Below are 15371 nucleotides of genomic sequence, written 5' to 3' on the forward strand. Positions count from 1 at the left end.
AGCCTGTAAATTATTCCATATGTAGGTTTTTCTAGTGTTTTATAAATTTTTGCATATATGAACAATTTAATAGTTTTCCTCCCAAGTAGGTTCAGCCAAAGCTAAACCAAAAACAGAAAAAAATAGTAAGACATAAGTAAGAGAGTGAGATAGACTAATAGAGACGAAAATCAAGTAGAATGTTTTCTCTAATAGGTGACTTAAAATAATTTTGTAAACTTCAAAATAGTCTAAAATAATATAGTATTTTTCATTTTAATATTGCTTTAAGAATAGTGTCTGTGCGTGTGTGTGTTTGAGGTAAGATATTTTAAGAACCCAACAAAGGTTATTTTTTTTATTTAGGGCAGGCAAAACTTCTAAGGGGATGTGAATGGATATCTCTTTCTCTTAGCTGAGAGGAAGAGTGAGTTCTAGGTTAAATATAATCAAGGAATTTCCCTGTCTTTGCTATTTGAGATTGTGACCACAACAGGCGGTTGGCTGAAAGGGAGAATGAAAGGGGGTGGGGGATGGGGAGAAGTAGAGATGAAAAATAAATAGCCTTCCTAAGCAGCTCTGTAAAAATTTAGCTCCAGAGCAGCTACAGAGGTCCTCAAATCAAATCAGCATGCAGATACAAGGAAATGTTAATTAGCTAAAGCAGGGTGGACACTCATCAGCTCAGTACTGTTATAAAAGTCCAGGCTGCTGAAATTAAACTCTGATGCCATTCATGCCAGCATCCAATCACCAGAGAGACCAGAAGTTCAGAGATGCCTTCAAGTTGCCAACCAGCGTGGCCACTATACGCCAAGGATTCTAAAGCCGTGATAGAGGGGGAAGAATATATTTAGAGAGGATGCCCAGCTGGTAAGATTTGACTCTTCTGATGTTTTAGTTCCTTGATGAATCTCATTGGCTAAAATCAAGAAATGCTCCGCCTCTTTTCAACTATGTGTGAGGGGGAAAAGTGTCTAAACTTCTATGTCTGATAGCAGTTGACCCTTTGCTTTTAGTTAGCCTCCTGGCTCTCTGTCTCTATATACACAGGTACATGTGTATATGTTATATAATTGTTCTCCATTTGTTGATATCAAAGAGAATTGAAGGAAATGAATTTTGAAACTTCACGGTGTGCCACCCTACAGTACTGTCCCGACCCTTACATCCAGCGGTGAGTTTAAACGTGACAGAACTTCTATCAAACCTTAATTGGAGTGCCTTGTGTATATGATTGTTTCTGCCATGTACAAACAGCAACCCTCCTTGTTTATGAGCACAGTGACAGTATTTTGGACTTTCTGTGGACTTAAAGTGGTCAGTGGGTATCTTTTTTTTTTAATTTTTCATTTTTAATTTATATCTAAATGGACAAAGTCACTAAGTTTGAAGACAATCTGTCCACGGTTTCTAAAAAAAAAAAAAGAGAGAATCACACCATTCTATGGTGTTTAAATCTGTTATTTGCCTTGCTCAGCACTCATCCACCCAAGAAGAAATATCATTGGATAAGGATCATTTATGGTCTCCAAGTCAAAATAAACAGAAAGATTTTGATTTATTGAAAATAGGTAAATAGTCACTGTTATTATATCAAGGAGATTATGGCTTGTCATTATTGCTCTACAGAATATCTTGTTCTTAATTTGTTTCATAACAAACATCATCTTTTGACAAGTCTGACTTTTAAAAGTTATGATTATACTGATTTTTATTTCTGTTTATAGGAACAAACATTTGCCTAGTGCTAAGAAGGAATATTAGTGAGCATGCATGATGTGTGTATGTGTTTCAGATTAGTTTGCTATTTTTAAACTGGTAAATGTAATCTGAACAGTGTTTTTCCAGTCATAAAGTTATGGGAGATATTCAAGTCATATGTAGCAGTGTGATGTTGTTAATTCAATAGCATGAAATATGACGTTGGAATTTCATACTTTATTTTATAAGACTAACAAGAGAGGACCTCTGAGTGTTGAAAATGGTGTGGTTACAAAGGGGTTAACTTGTCACTTGCCACAGGTGTCTATGGGAGGCTCATATTAGAAGTGAAGTGGGCTCTCTGGGCAGAGCTCAGTGACTGTCACATTGTCCAGGCAATTATGGAAGATGTGTGATCTTTCTTCATTAATATGATTTGTCACCATGTAGAACACTGATGTGGGCTATGTAGGTTTTGCTTTTCTTTTTGTGAGGTTTCTGGTGGGCTATGTGAAAAAGCAGAAGAGAAAAAGTAAGGCAGAGAAGGAAATGGAATGGTCAAGAGAGGAAGACAAAAAAGGAGGGGAAAGGAAAGAAGGAAAAAAAGGAAACAAGTTTGTGGTCTTCCAGGATAGAGTGGAAAATGTGAATGATGTTTGATTCCCACCTTGCTTTCTCTGGAGTTTATATGTTCCTGGATAACTTGAAAATCAGATTCAGTTGGAGTTGGGGACTTGGTCAATACAGTACAGAGCATCAAAGATTTTCTAGTTCTCAAAATTTTTTCAGCCTCAAAATTTTCTATTCCACTAAAAATCTTTTGAAACAATATTTCTAAGAGCATAATTCTGATGAAACATTAGTCAGATTATGCTTCTTTTAAGGGCACCTTTTTTTTTAAAATAGGTACTTCGATATACTTCAGCTCTAGAAGAAACTTTTTCTATTGATTAGCGGCCCGCACATTAATCATCCTGTACACCTCTTTCTAGAGCATCGATTTTCAACTGGTGTGCGACAAGAATTTTAAAAAACATGCAATACCTGACTATTTAGTCAGGGCCACTGACCTCTTTTCCCTTAGATTGTCAAATAAAAACACGGTAACAGCTAACACAACAATAGCCAGCTGGTATGAATGAATCAAAATTATACCTATTTTTTTTGTCAGGTCGGCAAAAAATATATTTTTTGGTCTGTTGCAGAATGCTAGTAATTAGTTTATGTGTGCCATGTGATAAGAAAGGTTGAAAATCACTGGTCTAGAGGCATTTCTAGTGGTTGATGAAAAAGGCCTATAAATATAAACAATTGAGGATATTGTTTTTAATATTGTTCCAACAAACTGTTAATTCATGGAGCTAATACCAACTCAGTTTTTGAAGACTGTGAACTTCAAAATAATAACAGTATTTTAAAATAATTTTAAAGTTTGCTGAATGCCCTGAGCTTTAACCATGATGAGTGTCGCTTTTGGGAAAAGGAGGGAAGCATGTTGGAGAGCTGCGGGACTACAGGGAGGCATGGTCGGGTAATTCTTATTTCCCTAAAAGATTGTTTTAGACAAGATTATGTACTTCTCATCTGTAATAAAACTTAACTGGCAAATAAAATAAATATTTATTGCTGAGCATCTACTCTGCACACGGCAATGGAAATACAAAATAAATAAGTTATAATTATAATGTTTGTTTAACTCTACAGTACCTATATATTTAATAATGTATTTCCTCAACTACTGTGTTGGCCAAAACGATTGTATTTTTTTTTTAATGTAAAATAAAAGATGCATTTTTCATTTTCACTAATAACTTTATTGATTTGGATATTTTGATTATGCCAGCTATCTCCTGCGTGACATCATTGTTACTGGGGGGAGAGAGAGTCCCAAGTCAGGAGTCTCAGTTTGTGTCTCGTCGACACAGGAAGTGAATTCAAGCTAGAGACAAACACGTATGGCAGAGACGCGGTAGTTTATTTATACACTTGAGCAAAAGCTACAAGTGGGCACTCAGCTAATCCAAGTGCACCGACTATTGGGACTCAGGGGTTATATACCTCAGCTGGCTTCTAGAGGTATCCCGCCTTCTTCTCTTCTAAATCTTGGGAATAATGTACAGCTACAAAGGTTTTCTTTTTCATTTAGTAGAAGCTCTTGGTCGCAGTTAGTGAAATTGTTACAGAGGTCCCCTTTCCCAGTACAGAATCCAAGGACTACCCTCTTCCTCCTGCTGGTGATGTTCAGGACACCCAACAATCTTGGTAAGATCATTACAGAAGCCTCTTTTCTAGACACAGTCTCAAGGACTCTCCCTTCCTCTGGCACTATTTTGCTTGTAATGCTTGGGACACCTAGAAATAAAACCGAGCTCAGGACTGCTGAGTTAATTGGTGAGACATGTTTTCCTTTTGCTTCTAGCCTCCGTATTAAGTCCTTTGTTAGATTGTAATGGCAAGGGACCTTTCTTTATTTCCCCTCTGGTGGCTCATTTATAGCTGCTACCTAACATGATGTTGATTGTTCTCAATTAATGTCTCGATTTGATCACATCAACTTCAACTGGTCTACCTGACCATGAGCATTGTCCAGTGAGAAATCTCCAGCATGAAATTTTGCAAACCACTTTTGATATGTTTGATCAGTCACCACATCTTCTCCATACAATGCACAAATCTGTTTTTTTGTGTGTGTGTTTCAGTTGCATATTTACCTTTCTTGAAATAACAAAGCATGATATGCTGAAAATGTTGCATATTCCTCCATTTTCAATATTTAAATGACTACAGAATAATTCACCAATTTTAATTATTTTTGAAATCCATGTTGATATGAGAGCTGCCACAATACAGTCTAACAAAATTGTTTTGAATACAGTTTAAGACAACTAAGCACTACTGGAGCTATCTTATAGGGGTAAAAATCTTTTGGCCAACCCAATATTTTTAGCTGCTTTGTCATATATTTTAATGTGTGAATTATTACTCTTTTCTTGTCTATACTATGTAGTGAGTAAATGAATTAATGAATAAGTAAAAGAATCATTGTAAATGATATTATCAAAGCAAGAATTATACATATAGTGTGATTTGGTTTGAGTTGGTTTTCTAAACAGACAACACTTGTAGTTCTTGGTTTACAAAATCTATTTTAAGATAGACCAAATTTAATCATTCTATAATCATAGTCATCTACATAGTTAAATTTGTCTTTTTCCTGACCTTGTCTTTAGAAAGCGGTCATGAGAGAACTTTCAAAACAGAAAGAAAAATATCTTGCTATTTTTAACTCCAAGCTACCTTAATGCCTGAATTTCCTTTTATCACTGAGCAGAATAAATGAGAGATGCTATTACGATTTATTATTGAATGTTAATGCCATTCCCAAAAAGTCAATTTTAATATATATTTTACAGTACTATGATACTTATTCTCTCAGTTAAAATTGAGTTAACCCATTGTTTCTTTTTTTCTTAGCATATTGACATGTTATGCATTTAGTTGTTCTCTGAAGTTGATGCTAATTTACTTCAGTCTGGAAAAACTTCTCTAAAAATCAAATAAGAAGTTTAACTACAGAACTTAGATTTCCACTTCATTGATATTGACCATTACAAAAAGAAAGTAACAAAATTACATATCTTCATTTTATTGCTCACTTACCTTTAACAAAATATCAGAGCAGAGATGAAATTATAAATATCAATAAACAAGAGCCAATGGATAAGTTAGCATTTCCTTATAATAAAAACTGTATAAAATAAGTTCTGTTGATTTTTTATTAGGTCAATATTCAAACCTAAAATTTATCATTTTAGAAGCTAAGACTTTGTTCATTTATTTTTGGGGTTGTAATTTGGGGTTCCTTGAATCCCTTTAGTTTTTAGAATTTCCATCTAGTTTTTAAAATAGGTTTTTAAACCAAGAAATATTTAAAGGTTAAAATTTTCAAAAGAAGCTGAAACTGTTCAAGTACTGTGTGGGTGAGTAAGAAATGTTTCCTGTGAAAATTACAAATTGATTGTGAATTTTATGCTTTTCTAGCTTAAAGGTCAACTTTATTAACTGTTATTTCTAAATATATCCCAAAAGGAAGAGTGGTGACAGTGAACTTACAGTGGAAGATCATTTCATTAAAATCGCATAAAGGCATATGTAGTTCTGTGTTGGGTGTCCTCTTTACATCCGCCTTCCCTCCTTCTGCTTTTTGTTCTGTATCCCAGAAAGTTAGCTTCTAAACATTCCATTGACAGTTCCTTTCTCCTCCCGTTTCCTCTTGTGTTCAACCACTGGGAACCTCTAGCAGGATATCGAAGGATAAAAGGAAAGTGAAGTAGGGGTATGTTTTACTGGCCACTTCCCTGTTGGGTTTTCTACTAAAGACTGTAGGTCCTTTCAGAGGCCCCTGCCATGGGTCCAGGTGTCTTGAGTTCAAGTAAATGCTCCTTCTCTCTCTCCTTCAAGCTTAGGGATGGTAACAATTCCCAGCCACTGTTAACTCCAAAAAGCCATACCAAATCTTTTATTCCTTGATAAACAGTATCTCCATTAATTACTCATTCAAGTGCTCTTTTTCCTGCCAGGATCATGGCAAGTACAAAAATAAAAATATGACCATAGTGTTATGTGCATACGAAGATTTCCAAAATGGATGTAACATATAATAATACAATATAATTTCTGATTTGAGATAAAAGATGTATCCACCCATTGCAATAAACAAAACCAGGTTTTAGTAAGGCCAATTTATTAATTTTAGCCATCTCCATAATCACTGACTTTCTGTATCTGACTGAAAGGAATGAGTCTGCATGCTGCAGTCTGTATATGTTGTTTATATTAGTACTTGAAATGAGCAAGGCAGAAGGCAGGAGAATTATTTCATAAAGAAATACAAAAGGTGCAATCTCTTTCCGCCTCTCTCTTGCTGCCCCCAGGACTCTGTCTTTATCTTTCAGCTTTGGCATCTCAATCATGATGCGTCCTGGTGTGGTCCCCTCTGGGTCCAGCTAACCTCAGACTCTCCATGCTTCCTGGACCCGTATGTTCATCTCCTTCACAAAATTTGGGAGGTTTTCCTCATTTTTTTCAATTCTTGCTTCCTCATTCTGCACTGGTTGACTGTTTTTTTTCTTCCTTATGTTCCCACTCATTGATTTGAACCCCAGTTTCCTTCCCTTCACCATTGATTTTGTGTGGATTTTCCTTTGTTTCATTTAGCATAGCCTTCACTTCTTCTCTTATGCGTTTGCCATACTCAAGCATATCTGTCAAGCCTGTGAGCATCTTTATCACCAGTGTTTTAAGTTCTGCATCTGTTAGGTTGGCTATCTCCTCCTTGTTTAGTTCTCCCACTGGAACCTTGATCCGCTTCCCCTTTTGGGCCATACTTCTCTGTCTCCTCATTCTGACAGGCTCCTGTGTTTGTTTGCCTCTGCATCCCAGGTACAGCTGTTGCTCCTGTTATGTTGTAAGGGGAGGAACCTTAGTTATTCGTTAGTATGGGGCAACCTGTTGCACCATGTTGTGGTGCTGTATGTGGGGGAGGGGTCCAAGAAAGAACAATGCCTCCTGCCCAGCACTCGCTCCTTTTCCAGGCACCTCTCTCACTTCTGCACTGGACTGGTGCCCCTCTAGCTACTGCCCTGGCCGTCAATCCCAGAGTGGGTGGGTCTGTGGACATTCTAGGACCATGGGGCCCTTTAATCTAGTGGACTCTGCTGAGACTGGCAGTTTCTGCCTCCATCCCAACCCCCACTGGTCTGCACAGTCAGAAAAAATGAGACTTGATTTTCCCCGGTGCTGGGACTGTGGGTTGCAAGGTCCGGTGAGGAGCTGGGAACGCTCCCCAGGTGTCCCTCCTGACTTTTTAAAACATGTGACTGCACTTTCTGCTGGCCTGCCACTGCCGCCGCTGCTGCCCCTACCACACCACGTCCTCTCCACCTCAGCTCCTCCCCTCCTACTTGTCTGGATGAGTATTTCTTCTTTATATCTTTGTTTGCTGGACTTCCATGCAGTTTGATTTTCTGGAACTTCTGGTTGTTTCTAGTTTTGTGATAGTTGCATTCCTTCTTAAGCTGTCTAAATCAAAGATTTCTCATAAGGTAAGAAGGGATAATGAACTCTGATTTACTATCCACAAATAAGACTTGCTGAGTTAGATACAAACCCAACTAAACTATGAAATGCGTTCATAGTGTTTTTGCTTAGTTCTACTATTGTGAGGGCAGTACACCAGCAAACTGGAGAGTCTTTCCCAACAAGAATTATGTCTTCATGTAGGCATACCTTATGTTCCATTTTGTACCATCTCATCTTTAAATTAAGGACAACGGTCATTATGGGTCTTTACAGGACCTTGGCTTGTCTCCCTCAGTTCTTATACTTTAGAATTGAGAAATCTGAATTCCAGAGAGGTTAAGTGATTTACCCAAATCATACAAAAAAAAAAAATATTAACAGAACCAGTAAAATGCTATTTCTACCATAATACATAACATTCTATGAGATATGCATAGGACTTCACAGCTAAGAAAGTGTTTCCTAAAACATTAAGTACCTGAGCTACCTGGAAGGTGAGTAGGTGTGGTAGGCAAAATGATGACATCCAAGGGTAGCCATATCTTAATTCCCAGAACCTGCTAATATGCTATATTACACAGCAAAGGGGAATTAAATTTTCTGATGAAATTAACTCTGCTAATCAGCTGGCATTAAAATAGGTAGATTAACTTGGGTTATCCATATAGACACAACATAATCATGAGTCCTTCAATGTGGAAGTGGAAAGTAAGAAAAAAGTCAGAGTGATGTGATGTAAGAAGACTCCAAAGATTTTGACCATGGAAGGGAAGGGGACCATGAGCCAAGGAAGACAGGCAGGCTCTGGAAGCCTGGAAAGGTCTGGCCTACAGAACTATAAAATAATACATTTGTATTGGTTTAAGCAGTAAATTTGTGGTAACTTGTTATAGCAGCATTAGAAAACTGATTCACCAGGTTAAGGATTTTTATCCCCAAATTGTAGCTATGGAAACCAAAACTATTTTTGTTTCAATTTTTTTGTTTAAAATAGTCCATGAACTTATGTATGTATGTATGTATGTATGTAAGTATGTATGTATGTATTTTGATGCTTATTGGGGAAGGTAGAAACTATGAGTCAAATACAATCATGGACCTCAGAAAATCCAAAGTAAAAGTACAGTACATGCATAGACATAATATGAAGAGGTACAAAGAAGGATAGAAGCACCCAGGCAACCTGGCTGTAGCCTGCAATGGCAAAACACTCATCCTGGAGGCAACAAATTGGAAGGGTTATTTTTGTTAGCAGCATCTGTTAAAGTTTCTCAAAATGCTTTACACAGAGGTATATTTGACTCTTAGTTGATAACGGAAAGTGTGATGCCTAAATTCAATTCGGGAAAATACAATAATATATACATTCTCTTCTGATCCCAGGAATTCAGAGGAATATGGCGGCAATACCCTGAGATGATGATTTGATCATCTAGGTGAAGCTTTGGGATTGCATGCCAGCAAAAGCAGTTTTCATTTTGTCGTTCTCGGACCACTCTCAGAAAAACAGCTCCACTCCTTCTGGTGCTGTCAGGGTCTCTGTTATTCCTAGGCTTACAATTACACTGATGCCTCCCTTTGTAAAACTGACATTGAGCAGCAGAAGGAAGGAATTCGAAATCACCATTTTTATTAAGCACCCCAGATGATTTGTTTGTTTTAAGCCTGATTTTGAGAACTGCTACCTACAGTGAGGGAAACTTGAGCTGTATGTCCCAACAGAAGCACGTAAAACAGTATCCAGTGGTATGAACAACCAACATGTGCCTTCCGAAATACAGACTTCACGTACTCACCTTACTTGAAAGCCAAATGGATTTTGAGATTAAAGTGGCAATTTTCAATCTGTTTCAAGTTAAGAGAGCCACATTTCTGATTAGCTGTTTTGCAGCTCAAATTTGTCCTGACAGGGTTTCTATCTTCTTTAAAGCATTCAGCAAGGAATAGTCCTCAAGCAACAAGTGATGGATGGATAAAGCACTATAATTATGATCAAAGTCTAACGACTCTGAACTATATAATTATGCACTTCCCAACCTCTGAAAGTCACTTTGTTCCATTTAAAATAGGATGAGAAATGGACATGGGGTGAGGTGTACTTATTGGTTAGTCAAGGTTTTGGAAATGACAGTTATTAACATTTCTGTTTTACCTTAAGCCATAATATTTGTGGATAATTCAGATGGGGAGAATTAATTGTCTCTTCTCATTCTTATTGTTTGCCTTCCATTCTCCACTTATACCTGATTCTCCTTTTCTTATGATTAGACTCTTCAAAATGAAATCATTAAGTTTAAGAGAAGTGTAAGGGCTCAAAATCCCCTTACCACTTTCAAATATTCAGTACTTTTTCCTTTTGCTTCAGTTGAACAAAAATTTAATTTGCCAACTTGAACAGCTACCATTCACTCTCACTTCCCATTAACCCAAGTAGGTCTCTCATAATTGAGGGGAAAACCAGCATCCTAATATTAAGACTGGTAAAGCATTGTACAGCAAGAAGTACAAAATTGAAAGCTGGTGAGATAATTTAATCAGCCAAATGGTTACCTAGAGTAAATTTTTAATGTAACCTTTCTTGTAGATGTGGTGTAGATTGAAGTAAATAGTATATTACAAACAAATTCATGACAAGGGTAATACTGCAATGGAGACTTTTGCTTTTAAAGTTAAATATCTTGTTCCTTGAGTTGTTGTTTGCACATAATTTAATCCCCCATGATATTCTGACATTTCCTCAATTTTTAGAGCTTTCTTAAAAATACCAAACTTTAAATATTTTATTCAAAATTCATTATTAGCTTTTCTTTTTTCTTTTCTGGCTCATTGAAACATTCATTTTCTATTTGATATATATAAAACTGAATTTAATAGTGCCATTTACTTCTTAACTACATAAATAATTGTGATATATTTATTGAGCTATATTTATTCAATAAGAAAGCGTTCTTCCAACTTTTTCGTTATATTGCAAACTCCTCAAAATAAAAACTGCTAATAAGATAAATAAAAACTTTGTGCTTGAAAGGATTTTCAAACTAAATTAGGAGCAACAAAAAGACTTAGAGTCAAAATGAAATTTTTTTCAACATCTCAATTGATAATATACATCTGAAATATCACAAACACAAATTTTTAATACCCTATAAAGGCTGATATGGCTGTAATTGAGAGTTCTTCTCTAAAACTTGAAATATAAAAGAATGACATCTTCAAGTTGGCACTGTTGTGAATGAATGTAGGCCCTCTTAGATTTTGCATCTGTGCTGACTCTCTTGTATACAGAGCCTCATGTAGCATCATGTCTTCTCACTGAGAAAAACCTTCAGTCTTGCCCTATTTATGAATCCACTACTGGCCTTTCTTTCTGGCACTTGAGGTCTGACCTTATTGCTCCACATAAAATTTAAATACAATTTCACCTTTAAACCTTGAATCCTTCAAAGCAGTAAAATGGAAAGGTCAGTTTTTCCTTTCTACTTCTCTTCTCTTCTTCTCTTTTTGTTTTTCTGTCACAGAAGCTCTATATTTCTTTGCTTCTTGAGAAAACAGGATATACTGAAAAAGCTAAAAATACCACAAGTGTTTTCTTTAACCAGCCCATGCTTTACTCTGACAAAGTAAAATTGGGGCATTTTATAAGTAAAAGTGAAAAATTATGACAGCAACATCTCAAAAAAAAAAAAAAAGAAAGAAAGAAAGAAAGAACAAAAACATAAAACTGACAAAATATATGACTTGGATTTTATAGGAAAAATTGTTTTTAAGTATTAGTTTGTCTGAGTTGCTAGGCACATTCTGAAAGAGGTTTATAAATTACTGTTTAAATAAATTTAAATCATTGTTGTTTAGGGTGACAAGGAGAACTAGAACAAGGAAGACAATAATGCCTGAAAGAGTTCAGCCTCTTTGTAAGCTAAAAAACTATTCAATATGTTCAGTCATCGGCAGCTGTCCGTCTCGAGAGACGATGGCGTAGCTTCTTGAGAGTCTATCTGCACCGCCGAGAATGGCTGTGCAGTCCGACTCGGGAGTGACAATCCCTGCCACACTTGTTACAGGTGAAGGCAGATGGCTGTTGTTGCTGCTGTAGACGCTGCTTCCGCCTCGATCTTTTCTGGACCGCCTCCTCGTTGCGCGCAGCCTCTGCACGTGACGTACCTTGCCTGACCGCGAGCCTCCAGGCTAGGCGGTCGTCTGCTTGAACTTCCCATGTGTTGAGATTGATGGAGCATTGTGTCATGTCCTTTTTGCAGATGTCTTTGAACCGCAGTTTTGGGTGCCCTGTCATCCTCTGGCCTTCTGCTAGCTCGCCGTAGAGGAGGTCTTTGGGGATACGGCCTGCATCCATTCTTTTGACATGGCCGAGCCACCTGAGGCGTCTCTCACTAAGAACTGCATGCAAACTGCTCATGTTGGCTCGCTTCAGCTCCTCGGTGTTGGGAACCTTATCCTGCCAGGCGACATGCAGGACGCGTCGCAGGCACCTCATGTGGAAGCTGTTGAGTTTCCTTTCGTGCCTTGCGTAGGTGGTCCACGTCTCGCTGCCATAGAGGAGAGTGCTAAGTACGCAGGCTTGGTAGATGCGCAGTCTGGTTTTCTCAGTGAGGCTGGAATTGTTCCACACTCGCCGGTTCAGTTTGGCCATAACTGTGGCTGCCCTGGCGATTCTCCGGTTGACCTCCAAGTCAACTGACAGAGAGCTCGAGATGGTGGACCCGAGGTAAGTGAAGTCGTTGACAACCTCCAGGGTGTATCCGTCGATGGTGATGCATGGGGGAGTCCCCGTGCCTTGAGCCATAACGTTCGTCTTCGTCAGGCTGATGGCTAGTCCAAACTCCTTGCATGCGTGGGAAAGGCAAGTGACTAGCTGCTGGAGTCCCTCTTCGGAGAGTGATGTCAAGGCTGCGTCGTCGGCGAAGAGCATCTCACGAATGAGCACCTCTTTGACTTTGGTCTTGGCTCGTAGACGGGCCAGGTTGTAGAGCTTGCCATCGGATCTGGTGTGAATGAAGACCCCCTTGCTGCAGTCCTTGAAGGCGTATTGGAGGAGCATGGAGAAGAAGATTCCGAACAGCGTAGGCGCGAGGACGCAGCCCTGCTTTACTCCGCTGCTGACTGGGAAGGCCTCAGAGGTTGCGCCGTTGTAGGACACCGTGCTGTGCATGTTGTCGTGAAAGGACATGACCACAGCAAGCAGATGTGGTGGACAGCCAATCTTCCGTAGCAAGCTGAAGAGTCCGCTTCGACTGACCAGATCAAACGCCTTCGTGAGGTCGATAAAGGCGAGGTAGAGTGGTTTATGCTGCTCGTGACACTTCTCCTGCAGCTGGCGTAGGGAGAAGATCATGTCCACTGTTGATCGGCCAGCTCTGAAGCCACACTGGGACTCTGGGTAGACGCGGGAAGCAAGGGTCTGCAGGCGGGCAAGAGCGACCCGGGCGAATACTTTGCCGACGACGCTGAGGAGAGAGATGCCCCGGTAGTTGTTGCAGTCGCTGCGGTCTCCTTTGTTCTTGTACATGGTGATAATGTTGGCGTCTCTCATATCCTGGGGGATGTAACCCTCCTTCCAGCAGCGACAGAGTAGATGGTGGAGCGGCTGTAGCAGGACTGGTTTCCCGCTCTTTAGGATTTCTGGAGGGATTCCGTCGCTTCCTGGTGCTTTCCCGCAAGCGAGGCGGTAGATGGCTTTGCCGAGCTCTGCCGCAGTAGGTGGGGTGTCTAGCTCCTCCATGACTGGTAGGTCTGGGATGGCGTTAAGAGCAGTGTCTGTTACGGTGTTCCTCGTCGCGTACAGCTCGAGGTAGTGCTCGGTCCACCGCCGCATTTGCTGTTCCTGGTCAGTGATGACCTCACCTGTCTTGGACTTAAGGGGGGCGATCTTGGAGGGGATTGGGCCTGTTGCCTTCTTGATACCCTCATACATTCCTCGTGCGTTGCCTATATCGGCGGCTTCCTGGATGGTTCTGCACAGGTTTAGCCAATAGGTGTTGGCACAGTGGCGGGCGGTCTTCTGGACTTTGTTCCTGGCAGCCCGTAGAGCTTGAAGTGTACTGGGAGTGGGCGTGGCCTTGTAAGCCAGTAGGGCCTTCCTCTTAGCCTCGATCACGGGTTCCATTTCTTCCCAGTGAGCCTCGTACCAGTCAGCGTTCTTCCGCTCTTTCTTCCCATAAGCAATAATGGCGGAGTTGTATATGGCGTCGCGGAGACGTGGCCAATTGGATTCGATAATGTCATCTGCCGCCACTCCCTCGCCGAGTGCATCTTCCATCCTGTTGATGAATTGCTGGGTCTTAACTGGGTTGCTGGCACAACTGGTGTTGATGCGTGGGCGACCCTTCATCTTGGAGTGGTGCAACCTCTTCGGCATTATGCGCACCTTGCTTACCACGAGGGCATGGTCCGTGTCGCAGTCTGCACTGTGGTAGCTGCGGGTGAGGAGGGTGCTGCCAATATCCGTTCTTCTGGTGATGACGAGGTCAAGCTGGTGCCAGTGGCGGGAGCGGGGGTGCCTCCATGACACCTGGTGGATCTCTTTGCACTTGAAGAATGTGTTTGTCATGCACAGGCCGTGGTGACACAAAAGCTCAAGCAGTCACTGACCATTCTCATTGATCTTTCCTCTCCCAAAGTTTCCGAGGCAGGTGGGCCAGGCCATGTGGTCGGCTCCTACTCTTGCGTTGAAGTCTCCAAGGAGATAAAGAGCGTTACTTCTGGGGATCTTGGATAACGCTTCGTCCAGTGCATAGTAGAACTGTTCTTTCTCTTCAGTGGTGGCGCAGAGGGTTGGGGCATACGTGCTAAGAATGCTGACTGGGCCGAAAGTTGTTGACAATCGGAGGGTAAGTAATCTCTCTGTGCCTCCTGTGGGTGGCTCTATGGAGTTAACAAGCCTGTTCTTCACAGCGAACCCAACACCGTGCTGTCTTGGTTGGTCCGGAGACTTCCCTTGCCAGTAGAAGGTGTAGTTGGTTTCTCTGATAGTTCCGTTGTCAGCCAACCGGGTCTCCTGTAGAGCCGCAATGTCGATGTTTAGTCTTGCCAGTTCCCTGTCGATGACGGCGGTTTTCCTGGCACCATTGATCCACGGAAGGTCTGCAGTAAGTCCGGGACACATGGTCCTGATGTTCCAGCTAGCGAGGCGAAGAGCTGGAGGCTTCTTTCTTGTTGTTTGCTTGGAATTGCCTGGTGCGAGTGTTTTGTGGCCCACTTTTCAAGAGACGCCTCTCTGATCCCCACGCACCCAGTGGGGCAGGTGAGCCATGGCGAGACGGCACCTAATTGGCTGGGGGCTGCCCAGCTTGAGGCGGGCGGTAGCTGTCCAGTGAGGTGCGATGACCTCTCCCACCGTCAGAGGAGACCCCTGGCGCTCGTTTCCTTCGCCAATCGGATGAGCTTATAACCGGTAACTGTCTCCTCCCGTGTTAAATCGACATCTTGCAATGACGCTGGAGTGTCCTCTCCAGTAAAGCTACAAAGCCTGGGCAGGGTGATATGGAGGGCCAGCTGTTGCCCATGCAGCAGACCCCCCCTCTCTTCGCAGCTGAAGGATCCAAGGGGAAAGACAGAGTCAATACAGCTTGGCTTCAGGTGCGCCGCAGGAG

At 40.9% G+C, this 15371-nt stretch overlaps 1 protein-coding gene across 5 annotated transcripts in view; it reads left to right on the forward strand.

Annotated features, from left to right (window-relative positions):
* The first annotated feature begins 762 nt into the window (after positions 1–762).
* TP63 (tumor protein p63) overlaps positions 763–15371 on the forward strand; it is a 215908-nt gene continuing 201299 nt past the window's right edge. Inside the window, exon 1 of one of the 5 annotated variants that reach the window (XM_090275297.1) lies at positions 763–852. In XM_090275297.1, coding sequence (XP_090131423.1) covers positions 842–852 — 11 coding nt within the window. In that variant the 5' untranslated portion in view covers positions 763–841. Of the gene's footprint in view, positions 853–1066; positions 1157–15371 lie in introns of those variants that run through there. The other 4 variants (XM_090275318.1, XM_090275310.1, XM_090275290.1 and 1 more) reach the window with 4 other exon arrangements.

The sequence above is a fragment of the Furipterus horrens genome, unplaced genomic scaffold (assembly GCF_987537825.1).
Source record: "Furipterus horrens unplaced genomic scaffold, mFurHor1.1.pri manual_scaffold_1, whole genome shotgun sequence".
Taxonomy (NCBI): Eukaryota; Metazoa; Chordata; class Mammalia; order Chiroptera; family Furipteridae; genus Furipterus; species Furipterus horrens.